The sequence below is a fragment of the Mya arenaria genome, chromosome 1, assembly GCF_026914265.1.
Source record: "Mya arenaria isolate MELC-2E11 chromosome 1, ASM2691426v1".
Lineage (NCBI taxonomy): Eukaryota > Metazoa > Mollusca > Bivalvia > Myida > Myidae > Mya > Mya arenaria.
In genome coordinates this window covers 44719932-44738477 of record NC_069122.1, presented here as the reverse complement: position 1 = coordinate 44738477, position 18546 = coordinate 44719932, and the positions used below count along the sequence as shown (strand labels likewise).

The window sequence follows — 18546 nt, the reverse complement described above, 5'->3', positions numbered from 1 at the left end:
TTTACGTATAAATTTAAGTTTGAGTATGAAATTTACGTTATGGTTAGGTATAAATTTAGCTTAATGGTATGAGCTGCTTGTTACGCCTAAGGTTGTTCGAGCTATTGGAGCCCGTTCAACTTACCACTTGATGTCAAATGAATATTTGCACACTCAGCGGTAGGGCCACATCTCAATTCAAAAACATCATATTCCGACAGCATAACATTTTCATTGGTAGATCCAGAAACTACAGCGGTTCCATCTATTTTCTTTTGTAAAAAAATAAACATTTATCAATATGAAATTATATCAGTTTTTAACAAATATTTTTGAAAACGAGCATGAAAATATCATTAATATGACAGTAGGATATCAGGGGCCGGACGCATAATTCCTCTTAGTGAAAAAAAATCATCTTAATGATAATGTTTCCGAATTTTTAACACTAAATATTTTGAATACACTCTATTTACATTAGATTTATGCATATGACTATTATTTGGATCTTTGTTATGCTTTGTTATTTTCATTTTAGGCATAAAAACATAGTTTTATTTAAAGTCATCTCAGGATTCATGTTTTTCACTAAGTTGATAGATTTCACTAAGACACTTATAAATACGGCCCCTGAATAGCATGGACGATCAATTATATGATTAGTTCAAAATGAATAATAACAAAATTTAGATTTAATGGCTGAAGATTATTATGAAAATGATGTAAAAACGGATTATTTACTAATTTACGGGGAAAGTATGGTAGGGTATGAATTAATAAAGATATTGAACATTTACATGCATTAAGGGCCTAAGTCGTTTGAAGGATCAAAACAAAATATGTTTAAAAAGTTCATTTTTTATTTATTTTTCAGGTTCAATATTTAGCAAGCGGCGTAATACACGTATCCGTTGCAACAGTGTTAGGTGAAATTAGGAGTTGAGCAAATTCTAGCAGTTTTCCATATTTCCCAGTTATTTTTTTATATGTAATGCTGTTGAGAAGAGTGTTAAAGAGAGATTAAAGGTAGGTTAGTTATAGAAAGAAGGGAGAAAATAGAGAAAGATAGTTTGGTTCCCGGTGAAAACTGAACAAAAATTATCACAGTCTGCTTTGTACGTAGAACTGTTATGTACATATTTTGTTTTTAATAATAGTAAGAGGGTATGTTTTGCAAATAAAAACTTGAGTTTTATTTGGTTATTCCAAGACCAGTCGATTCCATTTTCTATTATGTATGTTCAGTTTGTTTTTAGTTAAGGCTATATGTGCTTCCATTAACAGACGTATAAAACACGGATATGAAGGTTAAACTCCAATAAAGTGGAAAACTCCTTGAAGTTCTGATTTTTGTCTGGAGGGGTATTCGAGTGTTCGACCTTGCACTGAACCCAACATGTTTCGAGGTATCCGACCCACAAATATGTTAATTTTAGATGACAACTGACCCCATATTGTTTAGGATCATATCAGGGGTTATATTTTGCAGAAAGAAAATATTAAGAAAATAGGATAGCCAAACATTTTCCGGGGCAAATTATGTTGTTTAAAATCGATAACAGTTGAAATTAACAGCAAATATACAAACTGTAATAACTTAATGCAATATGCAATTTCGGTAATTTATTTTACATTTATTATAAATCAGTAAGCAAATACACTTCAAATGATGCCAAAACAAGATATCAACTTTTAATTGACAGGTATCAACAGGATAATGGAACTTTCAAAGAAATAGCTTATATGTGAATCGGATTACTTTTTTCTCATTTATTTTTACATAGAGTATATATCAGCACACAGTTTTAAATTCTCAATTATCAATCTATACAACAATTCTATGCATTTTGATAGGATACACATATACAAAAACGCAATAATACTCACACACACATACCCATACATTCGCACACCGAAGCGCACGCATAGAAACAAACGTAAATCACAGGCATAAGCGCGTACTTATTTAACAAAGGATCAAACTATCAAATATAAGGTCAAATGTCTAACTTACAACGCCGTCGGCTGCAGCATCGTAGTCGTTAAACGCAACATTAATCGTACTTGATCCAAATGGTATTGCTATAACTTGAGCAGTTACAGCTGTGGATGAGAAATAAAATAAGTACAACAAAGAAAACTACATTGACAAACGCCGGAGAAGCCTTTACATGTCTTAACAAAATCCCGATTAAAGGCAAATTGATTACTATCAAAACAAATTTCAGACAAGAGAAACATAATGCTACAACTCATTACATATAACACTAAGATTTAAAAATCGCAAATGAAGCAAACATGAGAAAATTATCCTTAAAAGTTGGCACCAATTTCTCGGAAGTTATGATGCTTAAATTTGCCAGTTTGTTTTCTTGCGTTTATAATGTATGAACGCAGTAGGGCATGCTAGCAAATTCCATGAACCGCTTTTTGGTCATATGTTCGCTTGTCCATACAGCCTAAAGCAAGAAAAAATGCAATCATACTTATGTTTAGTATTATTTACATTTGAGATAATTATTTATCTGGATAAAAATATCATTTTCTTCTGCAACTTAGTATTTGAAACTGAAAATGACACCGACAACACACGTTTGTTTAAAAGAATAGCGGATTTTTTTATAGCGAAAAGAGATATAGTAAATTTTTGCATGATGAGTTTCTGGCACCGTTAGACCTACTTATCTTCGTAAATAAACTTGAACATGCGTACTTGACAATCGTGTCAATCGCATGAAGCACGCGATCCCCATTAATGACACAAGAAAATAAACCGTTTATACTTAAAGAAAGAGAAAAAGAAAGACTGCTTTATTAGCACTTTATCGGTGTTTGATTGCAATTAATGATTCAAATCTTGTAAAGAACCATGACACGTTTTGACGATAACCACCTCTTTATTTTCATTCACGCCAGGATAATATTTCAAACATACTTATTTGTAAAGGAAGCATTGTTGTTGTTTTTTAAATGTGTAGTAGATATACCCTTCTATTATTTACCTTAACCTATTTAACTTCCCTCAAAAACTTATTAAGTTCTCATAAAAATGAATGAGTTATTTGTGTCGGCACCCGCAGTTTTTTTGCTGAGTCATAAAACATTTTTAATGGTTACAATTATACTAGCATCAAATTGACCTCCCGGAAAGTAAAGTAACCTGCCGCTCGTTATCGATTTCAATGATTGTTGTTGTATCCTTTTGATATATCATACATTTCTGTCTCGAAGGGTATAGAGATATTTTTAAAATTGAATCGGCTACCTTTAAACCAATCGGTCAGGCCATTTCAAACATCCCCTTTATAATACCCTTACCATCGATATTGTGGAGAGTGTATTCATAAGTGCTTTCATGCGAAACAGCGTCGTCGGGTATAGCTATGAACGATCTCTCGGTAAAGGATCCGATCGCCCTTGAAATGACCTTGACTCCTATTCGATCGTGTAGAGCTGTTATTTTGATGGCTTTACCCACAATTTTCCAGTTTGACTTTCCAGCTCCATTGCCGGGGCCATAATATTCGTTTGGTATTGTTATCTCCACCTGAAATAAATTGCGCATTTTGAGGGCTGAAAGAGAATAGGCTCTATCTTATTCTTCATTTAATGTCACTTAAATCCTTATCGCTGTCTTACATTTTATATTTTCATTTTGAATTAAGTCCTTTTTTGGGTTATCCTTGGTTGATATATCTTTGTATGATATGGTCCATTTTTTTATATTATTTTGTGATGTATCATAATAAAAATAACATACATCCATAATACATCCATAATAATTAAACTATGATAAAGCATGTGTTTGCATAATTATTCGTTTATGTTTATTCAAAATATGAAAATGTTTACCACGTTGATACATGTGCACTTTATGCGAAACTAAATCTATCTATCTAATTTTCTACCTAATTTCGACTTACTGAAGGTCGGAATGTTTTGTGATTTTGACAAAAGTAACGCTAGCATCTACAACTAAGACCATGAATCAAACCAACTCAGACGTAAAATTTAATCAAAGTTAATTTTCAGTGTATTTACTCCGTCGTGTTACTCGTTTACAATGAAGCGTATGATTAATCATACGTTACTGATACGAAATTAAGTACCTGATTCAGTATTGAGATTAGCATTCATAAAAAGCCCACTATCTATTAGTGATAAGTATTTATTTGATATGAAAAAGCCTTCTTTGGTTTGTAAACTAAAACTCAAAATGTACACGATACAAAGACCAGAGGGAAGCATGAAGATTAATAACGGGTCAGTTATACATTACTTTCATCATTATTCGTTGTTCTTTGTAACACAAGGCATACTTGTCCGAATTACGGAAACGCTGGTAATGTACATATTGAGCTCATTTTCATTAAACCATCTTAAATAGAAACATTTAATATTTATTTTAGGCATATAGTTCAAAACTTTTCACATATGTACATAAAACACCTGTATTATTAGATCTCAACACATACAAATTCATATTGTATCGATTGTAGGCTGTTATTAGAAATTACAAATGGAGACCATTTTAATAGAATGCAATCAGCAATAATAGTCATAAAAATCACGAGTAGATTCCCTCCTTAATAAATATCTTTATAATTTTATGATATAATGTTAAGCTTTTGTTAAACTATGTTACGCTCCCATTAAGACATAAACACATATATGTCAATGATATGAAATGACCAAGTTAGTAAAAAAGTCTACTTTGATCACATACATTTATAATTGATAATTTTTAGCCGAAGTTGATAGTGTTTGCCAAGGGTTTACAAGAAGCACTGTTCCCTTCAAGTGGGGATATTTGTTTTATTTTACCGAAAAAAAACTAACTTTATTTTCATCTAATACAAAATACAAATAAAGCGCCTAATCGGTAGAGCGTAAAACCCGTAAATTGAACATCGTACCATGACGTCAGCAGGTTACATGGCGCTAGCGGGTATCAGTTCTGAGTTTCAGTGAAATTTATTGCCCGCTTAAGTTTACAATATATTATATAGGAAATAAAAGGAGCGAACTATACTACTAATCATTGAATCACAATTTACAAAACAACAACAAAAAAACATAACAAAGTATCTATATAGCAAAAGCATAGACATACCGCGCTATCCCGTTTCACTTTCGAGTAATAGATGAACTCATTTCCATCAAGTTGACCCTCAATTTTCACTTCCGTCCCCAGACCAGGTGTCATTATCTGGATGATCAATTCTGTCTCTCCGAAGTGCGGGGTGGACCCCGTATGAAAAACATACCCGAGATTTTGAGGACCTGTACAAAATAAATTACTTACAAATATTTTTGAGTTAGCATTTAAACAATCCATATAACATCTTAACACGTCTATGGAAGCCCGGTAGATAAATATCGCCATTAGTCGTGAGGATGCTGGGTTGCTCAATGCAGGGACGAATAAAATAAAGGTTATACATATATAGATGTTAGTATCTAAAGGATCATTTCAACGTCGCAACGCGTCTTTGAACCGAGTATAATATAGTTTGCCTGTGGTCGGCCAATGTCAGGGCCTTCTTTATTAACCAATTAAGTGTACCGAAAAAGGAAGAAGTGAAAACATACTTAATATATATATTATTTGAACTTATTTCAAGGAAATTCGCAAACCATCAGCCAAACCTTTTACAGTTGTTTTTATGAAGTGATTTTTATCCTTTTGGAACTTCCAGGGACTGAACCTTCGTGAACCTTGTTATTTGAGCATTCAAATTCGCACATGTTTAACAACCAGTTACCCATAATGACCAATACCTGGATCACGAAAACATCAACATTTAGATATAGGCATTGTATTGTGACGCGCATATTATTCGCTGCTGATCTTTGTTTAAATTTGTTTAGGGTCACAAACTATTCTTTTGGCCATGTATGAACGCCCTGTCGCACAATAATAAGTGTTCACGTGATGTACAAACTTTTGTTAGTTCGCGATTCAGACATATCTTCATGAAATACTAAAACATTTTATGCATAACTTCAAACGTTTTCACCTTGAAACGATTGTTAAAATAATTTAAAAAATTAGAATTGTGTGCCTTGGACATTGTTCGAACTATATTTGTTTCCGTATGACAACGAACAAGTACGATTGTTTTCATTTAGTGCCGTAAACCCTTTTTATTGTTATTATTATGATCGAAAAATAAAAATCAAGATATACTCCTAGATTGGTATTACTTGTAGATCTAATAAATATCCAACACCGATAGGGTACATAAGTAAGATCTATTTCAAAGATTTATTAGTTTGATGTTTTTTATAAAATGTTAAATCTTATCCCGGTTGGACACCACACTTTACCAATCTCTTTAAAAGGCAAACAACAACAGCAAGGTTTTATAAACCATATAAAAGTTTACCATATTCTATTGCTCCTTTGTTGTAGATAAGCCTCAGTTTGATATCCTGGCCTTCGTACACATTACTCGTAGGAACGTAACTGCCATCAGCTTCAACAACTTGGAATTTCACATCAGTTGGATTTGGTCGGTGCATGTAGTTTGACTTCACCGCTCTTAAAGGAAATGATGATTCTACGTTTAAAACTAAATTATGAAACTTAATAAGGTTTTTAATACAGCACAAAAAGACTGATTCAAAGAGCATGTCGGAGTAGGACATTATACATACTTCAACAAATGGCTACCATTCAAGAGAAAGTAATACAAAGGACTCGGCTTAGTAACATAATGATATTATTAACGTTATATTTAAGATATAATTAGCTTTTAATTAAATGTATATTTGTCTTCATACTGAATGTTTAGTACTTATTGCATGTCATATTTGATTGTCAATGAATGCGGAAGTGGTTGACAGCCGACTTGGTACAAATGCGCTTTGCGTTGTTAAGCTGTCATATTTTAAGTATTTAAGTTGGATCATTTTCGATGTGAAGAGGAGAGTGACGGGGATTTCCCGGTCGAGTCCTTTATGGACTGGAGTTAGGTTTTGGGGTGAGCTTGAATGGTATGCTGTATTTAGAACTATATTAATTATACCTAGAATGAACGTTGTAAAATAAAGAATTAACATTCGAACAGCTGTTGTTTAATAAACTAAAGAGTTCTGACAAGCTTAAGTGAACAGTAGTATTACGCGACAGCTTATTTATTAATTTACCTCTTTTTAGATGACAACATTTATGGAACAAGATCTGTCACAGGAACGTGACAAATACCTCCGATTGGGTTTGTTGGACGGATAGCCATCATAATAAAACATTAATGTTGTACGAAGAGTTTGATTAAAATCCCATTTAGTATATCAAATGCCTTCAATTTGTGCTGTATAAATCAGTGAAAACAATACTAATTCCTACGAACGGGTATAACGTCAAAGCTGTATCACGACGTACACCGCGCAAAACTCATACTGTGCAACATTGACCTCAAATTGATACCATTGAGATAACAGCGCAAATACCATGCGCGAAAATTTTATCTATTGAACTTTACAGGTAGGTGGAATTTCATTTATATTTACAAATATATGTATGAAAAATACAATCTATTGCTATGAACATATATACCGTCAACATTTACCTTCCAATGTGACATTGACCTTTGAGATAAGAGCACAAAGATTGATTAGATTCCCATTACTAATTACAAAGTTATCAATTGAACACAAAGTATCGATATGAAGTCTATATGGTATTACATTGCCCATCCAAATGACCTTAAGATAACAGCACGAATGACATGCTTGACTAACCTTCCAATAGAGCTTGCAAATCTGAGAATTTCATTTATCATGACATAGTTGTGGCTGAAAAACTAAGTATTGCTATGGAGCCTATATTGAATATTTGACCTCCAAGTGTGAAAATTGACCTATAAGATAAGATCGCGGATAGTATGCATGGCATACCTTACCATGGCGCTGTTAAATTCGATGAAGTTTGATTGAATACCCTTTAATAAATACAAAGAATGGCGGACAATGAAGTATTGCTATGCCGTATATATCGTACAACATGACCTTTGACCTTGACCTTTACGACAAGAACACGGATTTAATACGCGCCACACCTTACCATAGCTCACTACAATTATGTTTTGTTTAAGAATTTCGTTCGATCTTAATTTCGATGTGTTGCGCATTTGCAGAGCAGTGTTTACGTGCAAAACGGTGGAGTAGAAATGTACTTACGATCAGCGTGAAATTGGTTTCTAATCGTACAGCGTCTGTTTAGTATGTCGAAGCGTTTTGACGTAATTATTTTACTATTGTTTGCAAGAACGTCATAGTTGCTTAAACAAAATTGTGGAACGTGGTTCTTGAAACGTAAATGTCAAAACAAATAAAAAAGCAAGGTCATCGTCGACCAATCAATATGTGCAAGGCAAATGCAGGATATTGAATACAAATTGTATAAGGCTATTTATGGCCCGCAAACTGCTATAAGCAACCACTTACGCCCAAATGTCCGAACACGACAATCAAATTAACGAACAAAAAACAGAAAAAGATCAGGTTCAATCACCATTTTTCCAAGCCAACTGAATGGTAATTACAGAAAGGTTTAAGATTAAAAAAGAGTTGAATGAGCATATTTCATACATGCATTTCAAAATGGAAACTTTTGAAAATGCATTAACACTCATTACACAAGAAAACATATTTTGCATCAGTTGATTTACGCCATGCATTATACTCTGTACCAATCGCTTCTGAACAATATGAGATATATTAATATTTAAGGTTAATTTGAATGAAACAATATCAATACATATAAAAAAAATTATAGCTTGGCAGAAGGACCACGCATCTTTACTCAGCTTCTCACGCTAGTTTATTAAAAGTGAGGGGTTTGGATTACATAATCACTGGGTTCATTGATGACATTCTATTATATGGGAACACCATGCAAGAGTGCACTAAAAATGTTTATACCATAACTGTTCTAATGCCACATGTAGATCTTATTGCAAGTGGAGGTTTTCGCCAACCACTAAAATACTATGAAATGTTTATTCCTTGGGTTGTAAAGCTGTCATATTTATACAAAAAAGTAGTACTTAAGAGAGATGATTTTGTATGTAAAAACAGTTGGATTAGAGAAGGCAAGAAAGCGGCCTTGGGTCCTTAATAGACGGCAGTTAGGATGCGGGATTACCTTAAATGTCATGCTGTATTTAGAACTTATTATTATACTTAGAAAGAACGTGGAACAATAAAGAACTGACATTCGAACGGTTGTTGTTTAATAACTGAAAGACTTCCAACAAGTTAAGTGAACAGTAGCATTACGTGACAACAGTCGCCAAATTCGATTTTAAGACAAAAATAATATTCATGTGCGAACATTCTAAGGGCCGCAAAATGGTAACCGATAATCGGCCCGGGCCGCAGAACTGATAATTCTGAGCCTTGCAAATAATGGTGAAATTCCTGTACAAATGAGTTACTATATATAGTAACACATGTACTAATTGAGATTACTGACTTGAAAATTGAGTAAGGCCTGTGCTCATGGGCGTTGCCAGTTTTGCATTTACTAATGCCAATGAGTGGAATCAAACCAAATCAAGGCAACTGTTTTATTAATACAGTATAATCTATCTAGGCAGCATTGTGAGCAAGTTTAAATATGCACTCTTACTCCCAATTAAGAAGTACAACACTTATTAAGAATTACTTTAATTTACCGAAAAGGATGGATTAATAAAAAACCCAATGGTTCCTATGAAGAATACCGTGTTTAATTTGAAAGAAAGGTGCAGAAAACACGATATTTCTACCTTATGGGATGAAAGTTGATCACTGTAAATATTCAAGGACCCGAGAGTCATTAAATATTTGTGAGTTTTCAGCTTTTAAACACACAGCTACAATCTTGTTATCAGTTATTGGTATTTTCAACAAATTCATTATTTTGTAAGTAGTTAAAGGATTATTAAAGGATTTATTACAAATTCGCGTCATCGATAGAAATAGCGATTGACTCACGAACTTCCCTCAATTCCGCATATTATGATCGTCAAAATATCCCACGAATATTTACTTTGTTAAAATGGCTGCGTTACGTCTACAGGAAAGGACGATTAGTGTTTTCTCGTAAATTAAATGCCGTTTTTTTTGTATTATTTTGCTTAATAGAGTTAATTCTGTGTCTTCTTACTTCGTTTCGCTGTAGTAGCCTCCATTGACTTCATAACTCAAAACTGCGTAACACATTCGAAAAATAAAAAGGAATACTTAAATGGGTAGGTATATAATAAATGGAATATTACGATAACACGATTTTCTGGTGACCTGCATCACGTCTCCTTCGGTGCGGTCTCGACGGATACGTGTTTACACAGAACTCGACGCGATATAGGTCACCAGAAAAGCGTTCTATCATAATATTCCCTATATATTGCTTTTAAATACTAGTGTTACTTTAAATGTACAAAACGCATGGCTTATCAAACACAACCAGCTACACATCGCCATCATCGCTTTTTATTTTGTTTTATGTAACCACTTTTGAACGTAACTTTATTCTGTGCTATGGCATAACCAATCGTTCAGAATTTATGGCCGTCGTTAAGGTGAAGGAATAATAAAACCCCGAGTGTAATTCATTCATGCGTGAAAGTTTATGTTTTCTGACGTCAGCAAATCATCGATGCATCTAGATTGAAGGTTAAGATATACTAGTAGTAATTAAACTTTATGCGATCCTGCATCATTTGTGGCTATGATTGCTTTATGGTGTCTGGGTTTAAGTTGTTACACCCTAACACTAGGGAAGATATTTGAAATGATACTTTTAATGTAGCGTACCCAAATAAAATATCCTTAGACTCGAAATTATGTTCAGGCGTGAGATATTTTCATCAGTTTCAAATTTAATCTTCAAATATAATTTGTGTGTTTTACCAAGCGCGAAATTGTAAAATGACTAAAAGTATCGAAATTATCTACGTTTTTGTTATTAAGCAAGTTTGTTACAGCCAAAGAATTCATCTCTTAAGCACTCTAATTTATTTTAATGCCGGGCGAGTTAATATGATTCAGTTTGAATGAGCCTAAGAGTGCGAAAATTACGTTAAAATGACACATACGCGTACCTTATCCCATTCGGAACTACTCGGGCATTTTCTATCGAAAACAACCTCGGATGTAGGCCAGAACATCAGTTGAAGTAGTTCGTAAAATTTTAAATAACAGTATACATTAAAATTGGTATTTTAAAGTATATGTTGTATTACTAAGTTTAAATTGATTAGCATTGAAGTGTATTATTGCATGAATAATTAAGATGGAAAGGGTAAAGTCCTAAAGTTTGACTACAAAATTGAAATTACTACGCGATCTACTTGCAGCGTAGTTAAACTGTATAGAATTCTGACATTGTTAACTGTCCATTTACATGCGAGGTTGTTTTCGATCGAAAATGGCCGAGGAGTTCCTTATGACCCTACCCGTATGCAATAACTCTTGGTTTGTAAAATTGTTACTTTTAGAGAAATAATGGAAAGCACTCACGTCCGGCTAAGAAAATAGCCATCAAGATTATGTATAAATATGGCGTTCAATCACATAAGGCCGATTGTTCAGAACTTTTTTAAAATTAACAACGAGATTAATGACATCGTTGTTAAAATTTAAACCAACACTATTTGATGATGGTCTTATATATTGAAGTATAAACAAATGAAGCTGAAACAGCCGACATAGGTCCTTTTAGCAGTACAGCAAACCAAAAGCGTGTATATTAAACACTAGAGCAGTAATGATTTGAAAGTTAACAACGATGACGTTAACAACGGGCCGTTTTACAGAACATTGTTAACAACATGATGGACTACATCGTTGTTAATCTTTAAACATGAAACATTTCATTATGTGCTCACATATTTGAATATAAACAAGATAAGCTGAAACCATTGTCTCAAACCTTGTCGGAATACAGCAGATCACAAGCGTATCCTTTAAACGTCCATAGCAGTTACGATTTGAAAGCTAACAACTGTGTCGTTAACAACGTGTTTAACAATAACAAAGTTCTGAACAGTTGGCACACTGTTGTTAAGAGTAACATAACTCTAAACAATCCGCCCATTGCTGCACACCGTGGTTAATTACCAACACACTTACGATGTTTGAAACTCCGATGTTTTAACCGTACTTTTCAGAAGGCTAGACGTATCACACTGTATCTCGTAGTAATTTACCGTCCCTTCAGCGCGAACTAACATTTTGTAGACCGTACCGCTCTGAAAATGAAATGAAGATACATGAATTGAAGGCATATTAAATGAGATATGTCAACAACTACATGGACAAGCCCAAGCAGTAACAAATATATACAAATACCATGTTTAAAGGCACATAAGTAGTTCCTTACATGAACTGTAGAGAGTCATAATCACCTTTACATGATAACTTAACGCCAGCTCCACCAATTATCGGTGGTGCAAAGAAAATGAGCTGTCGACACTTCCGTGGTGCAGCTGTGCCTTGTGTTTACTTCTACACACGTGAGTATGATTTGTGTTTAATTTGATAATTTTGTTAAACGGACATTTTTTGAAATTCGGAGAATGTGGTACCGTGTTAAACACTTTTACTACATGTTGGCTACGATTACGTTTCAATATTGTGCGAACTGTGGTGCCAGGAGCTTCGCTCCCTAATCGGACTTGTGCCTGTTTTGAGATCTGCTAGCATTTCAAGCAGACTTCCGTTGCTGCCACTGCTTCAGACAAATCTGGCGCATGCAAATTTCACAAAAGCTTTTTTTCACGATAGGCGTAATCTTACACTGCAACAAACTACTATCATGTATTTACTTACGTCTAATGTAGCACCACATTCGGATGTGCCTACGTCTATGGTGGTGCTGAGCTCGTATATTCCGCCACTTAACGTTGCCGAACACTCTGGGCTAGCTAAAAAATATTTCAGTCATTTATATCATTATATAATCAACCGAGATTTGATTTTTTTCTTAAAATATTCCGAAAACAAACTAAACACCGAATACAAAGACCTTTGTTGGCGATTCAAATTGTGTGCGTGCGCGTGCGTGTGTGTGTGTGTGTGTGTGTGCGTGTGTGTGTGTGTGTGTGTGAAAGTGTTGTTCCAAGAGAAATCACATTTCAATCGTTCTCATTTTATGTTCATTATAATTTTGATAACCGATCCCCGACTTAAGCATATAGCCCCACTAATTATTTCTGTTAATGATACTGGTTTTTGGTTTTATCGACAATCATCTAGAAAGGCCACCGGGTTTAAAACCCACCGCTTCTAGCCGTTAAACAAATTTCCAAAAAAATAATCTTGTTTTTATACCTTTTACGATTTTTTTGAGTTCGAGTGTGACGCACGTATAAAATATATCTTTATAACTCCTTAAGTAAAAAAGTAAACTCTTGTTCCAAAAGCTTCATGTAACCTTCTTTATTATAAGAAAAGTCAATTTTTATCTCCAAATTGGAAATGCTAGTCCTCAATTGCTATATAAAAATAACTTAAGTTACTTTTAAACTTTCTGTTGTAGTATGATAAGTTAACATATACATACGTACATGTTTCTATAGCAACAAAAGTAAACAAAACATATCAATAATTCTCTTACTTAGCACGGTAGGTGATACGTAAGTCTTAACACCAGTGATATCGGTGTTGCTTTCTGGATCCAACCGGAAGTTCAACCGGAACTCCTTATCTGCAACTGTCGTCTCATGGCACGTATAGGAAACTACAAGAAATAAAAAGACTTTTAGTTTCTGGTGGGTCTTTCTTCAAATTTCACTGCGCCAACAATGCATTTCCTGTCAGTAACTTTTTCGTTCATAATAATTGTTAGATTATGAAATGATTTGGTAGTAATGTTTATCATATCATAATGCTATTTTGCGTGCAAAACCAATGTCCACAGGTCGAAGCTGAAGGTCAAAATTGTACTGACTGGTCATTGAATGTATGACTAATAGGGTGAATCAAACCAATCTGCACATATAGAACATTTGACTTACCTTTGACTGCGAATACACTGGCGCATTGCAGCAGAATGGATAGGAGGAGAGCAGCACCAGCACTCTGACCGATGGGTGAAAGATAAAAAAAACATAATTATACACACATACCATGTCATAAAGTTCCATTAGTTATTACATAAAAATAGCAATACTTATTTAAAATATCTAACGATTGTTCCCGTCTACAATAGATTCAATAGGTCATCATTGTTTGGGGTTTGATGTTCGAAACATTAATACTATTTAAAGAGTGCGTGTTTATATCTACACTTCAACTCTATATGAACTGCCTTTTGGCAATTGCGAATATTTTCCGATAAACGCAATATCTTTGGATATGTTCGGAGCGCGAACTATCGCATATTAATATAAATGTATATTGAAAATTGTTTATCTTGTTATTGTTTGTATTATGTCAGCAGGTCCCGATAAAATCAACATGTTAGTGTTAATTTATAATATGTGAAAGGTATTGTTGTCATTAGTGTTTCATTTTTAAGTTAAAAAGTGATTCGAAGTGGTTGATTTTCTTGCGTTATTGTGACGTCATTTAATGTTAATGTTTCCGGTTACGGTCGGGTCGTTCTATTTATAGTATAGGAGATGAATAATTACTGTTAGGTTTACATAAATGAAATGAAGTACTTTCATATATATATATATTATTGGCGTAAATGTAAACAATGAATCGCATGGTCGATGTCACTATCGGGGGTATGAACGCAGTAGGGCTGGTTATAGTACGCGTGGAGTCCTTCACACTTTATCCAGCCAAACTGCGTTCATATCCCGCAATTCATTCCTTAAAAGTACACTGACTAAATGTTTCAGCTTCGGACTCCACCCATTTTGAACAGCCCCATTGCATACCACACCCCAATAAAATGCATCATGTCGAATTTTAATCCTTAATTAAGAATATCGGTGCATACACAGATGCACCGATATTCTTAATTAAGGATTAAAATTCGACATGATGCATTTTATTGGGGTATGGTATGCAATGGGGCTGTTCAAAATGGGTGGAGTCCGAAGCCCAATAAAATGCAACATGTCGAATTTTAATACTTATATTTACATTCATTTAAATCTACATTTCTGCTAAAATAAATTGATTATTCAAACGCATTTTCTCTTTTCTTTCTCTCAATGTTCTCAACGGTGGGTAAATTAGAACAGCTATCGTAACCTAATTTTATACGACAATGAATGCACAGATAAAATAGTTCCTTATTTATATGTTTATTTTCTATGTTTTCAAGGTCAAGAATATTATAAATACGTATTATTGCATACAATGTGTGTTTTCGGTCCGTTATCGTGGTGTATTAAAACGCAAAAACCCGGGCGTTATCGGTAGAAAACGTGCATTATTCAGTAAATTCACGTGCCGTTAATGCCCGGTTTTTTGCTTTACATACGCGCTTTCAGGGCCCGCATCATAACAATGAAGATTGAGCGACCTGGTTTCTGACCGAAAGTTGGTCAACGATGCAAACTTTTCCACAAAAACATATTTTAGAATATATAATGTAGCTGCATACAAATACCAAAACATGAAATAAACCACATATAACTTACATATTTTCTGCTGAGTTGTCTTTTCCTGGCAAGCTGATGTGTTTACCAAATAGTTTTTTCTGCAGTTGTTTTGACTAATATTAACACCTCAACTTCCATTCCTTAAATGAACGTCATTTCGGCAATTGCGTTCATCAATCGATGAACGCAACATCTTCGGATATGTTCGGAACGCAATTCATTGCATTACAATATACATGAAAATTATATATCTTGTTATTGTTTGTATTGTGTCAGAAGGTCCCGTAAAATATAAATCAACATTTTAGAAAATGTTAGTTTTTTTTAAATTTTAAATGTGTAGTTGCCATAACTGTTTGAATTTTACGTTTAAAAGTGATTTCAAGTGGTTGATCTTTTCCCGCGATATTGTGACGTCATTTGAAAAAAATGCTTCCGGTTAGAGTCGGGTCGTTCTATTTACAGAATGGGTAGGAATGGGTTACTTAAAAGTTTTTTTTTAATGAAATTAAGTTTTTTTTAACAATTCTTGAATGAAATAATGAACTATTGGTGTAAATATAAGTAATGAATTGCGGGCTTGATGTCATTATCGGGGATATGAACACAATTGGGCTGGTCAAAGTACTCGTGGAGTCCTTCGGACTCCACACACTTTGACCAGCCCTTCATATACTGTATTAATATTGTAATTTATATAATTTATTTGTAATTACATGTATTGTGTTTTATTCATATTTCCCCGATTTAAGGGTGATTTGGCTTCTATTGTTCTGTATCAGATTTGCGTTTTTGATATTTTTCCGCTGCGTCCTATCTTATATATTAAGGGTTTTTTACCCGTTTTTTCAACTATTTTTTTGCCTGCGTCCTATCTATGCTAGCGTCCTATACATGATATAATACGGTAATAATTACGCAGCTTCTTTTCGGCCAAAATAAAATAGATTTCATATCATGTGTTTTTAATATTCCCGACATAATTTAGCGGCATCTTTAACGCAATATTGGCAGCTAGATTCTAAATTGTTTGTGAGACGATATTTATGTAGTATTAATATTCTAAATTGTAATGAACATATATTGTATAAGTCTTTCAAAATCACAAAATAAATAAAATAGACGTTTTGAATTGTTTGGCTTATATTACGGTAATGGGGCATTCTCGTCCACGTCAATTTTGTTGCGTTTGGGGGCAATTTTGGAAGCTATGCCATTTAAAATTGTGATGGTCTAAAATGCTGTATACTAATTAAATTAGAACTTATTTGTTAAGTGTTAAACAATCAATACGTTGATTTCTGACCAAAATCCAAAGGAAATGCACAGCTGTTAAAGAAACCATTCATTACGGGATAATTTGGCGGCCATTATGAATGCCATTTTGAACGTGCCGTTGCCAAAAATGTTGTTTGAATATTTTAGGTATATTTATTTGACCAAAACAATATCATTATGATTATGTATGATGAACCATCGAATCAAATAATGAATATTCTGAAGAATAGAGCTCCTGTCAAACTGTCTTACATTTGTTAATATTCAATGTAGGCCTTTAGTTCCTAAATCTAAATATTGCTAATCATACTTAGTAGTTAAATTTCAGACTATCAAATATCATTCCTAAAGAAGAGTTGAAAAGTATTCACATACCCTACAAAAAAACAAAATTGTTGAATAATATTTCATTTCAGATAAATTATAAATATGAAGACAGTTCTGTCTTTACAGGAACAAATTTATAAATAAAAAATAAAGATAAAATAAAATCTTACGCCCATTTTGAGGAAAAACTATCCGGATAGTCCCTTTAAACGAGTATGAAGTTTCAAATATTTAAATACATTATATAGTCCTTAACGGTTGATTTGGTAACAAATATTTAATATTTCCTAATTTGTGAGCTTTCTTTATAACAACCTGTGATCTTTGAAGTGCAGCAGTGCGTGCGGTAATGGATGATATGATTGAATGCGTGTCCCTATAGTTTTTGCTTTTTATGATACCTTTATAACATATGTCAACGAAACACCCTGTACTGGTATTTCAATAGGCTCTGCTTATTTTTTTTTCGATTTTTAAATCTACAGTAATTTTATTATAAAATCGAGTCATCAGTATTGCTGAGTGTTTACTACGTGTAGTATTGCTATGTTTGATAATCAAGATAATGATATATTTTATGAGCGATTATTTAACTTTTTGATATATTTGTAAGAAAGAATATACCCCATAGCAGCATTCTATCAACGAAGGACCTGCTAATTATCTGAGGAAATAATTATCGAATATCAAATGCAACTTCCTAGCCGAATGGGTCCGACCTGAAGTTAGGGTAAAAAACACCAGCATTCCAATACGGGATTTGGTGGAAGTGGTCTAGTGGTTGTGTAAAAAAATCACTGGGGTTATATAATTGACAATTATTCAAGCCAAGTGGACACTGAGCACCTTTCAAATGGCTGTGATCATTACAATAACTAAAAATTTGAACCTGTATGTGAAAATACCTTCAAATCTAGAGAGGTACTGCACTACATCATTTTTGACCGTCAATTCGGCGGTCTGGCATGTCATTGACACACACTTAACTTATCAATCCTTATGTATACGTCATTGTCCATGGGATCCCCAACATCCTCATCTAACACTGTCGAACCAACTGTCGTTGCTGAAAAATGATATACATCGTGCTCAACCTCTCGTGCCTTGCCAATGTTACCCAAAACTTGACAGATACCGGATTGTACATGTGATCCGTCTCACCCCGTGTGCGCGCAACTATGCAGTCAACTCTTGTTTACTATGTGTCCCCTGTACACTACTTGACAGGGCTTCGGAACCTTTTAAGCAGTTGCTCCCGGGTGCTGGATTTACGACGGCGCTTTTCAAATCACAGCTGTCTACGCTGCTCTAATACTTGCATCGACCGGTGAAAATGAAACCGATTGGCTAAAAATGTGTACACAAAAACTTACAGCCACCACACGGAGATATGTCACCTGTATATTCG

At 33.9% G+C, this 18546-nt stretch overlaps 1 protein-coding gene across 1 annotated transcript in view; it reads right to left on the bottom strand.

Annotated features, from left to right (window-relative positions):
• The window catches only part of LOC128239462 (uncharacterized), a 41206-nt gene extending 23857 nt beyond the window's left edge, over positions 1-17349 (bottom strand). Inside the window, exons 1-10 of the mRNA XM_052956107.1 lie at positions 17309-17349; positions 13989-14052; positions 13589-13711; positions 12802-12896; positions 12103-12221; positions 6369-6523; positions 5093-5262; positions 3298-3526; positions 1994-2082; positions 125-251 (exon numbers count right to left, since the gene is read on the bottom strand). Of these exons, the coding sequence (XP_052812067.1) occupies positions 125-251; positions 1994-2082; positions 3298-3526; positions 5093-5262; positions 6369-6523; positions 12103-12221; positions 12802-12896; positions 13589-13711; positions 13989-14052; positions 17309-17314 (1177 nt within the window). The 5' untranslated portion in view covers positions 17315-17349. The remainder of the gene's footprint in view (positions 1-124; positions 252-1993; positions 2083-3297; positions 3527-5092; positions 5263-6368; positions 6524-12102; positions 12222-12801; positions 12897-13588; positions 13712-13988; positions 14053-17308) is intronic.
• Positions 17350-18546: the final 1197 nt, after the last annotated feature.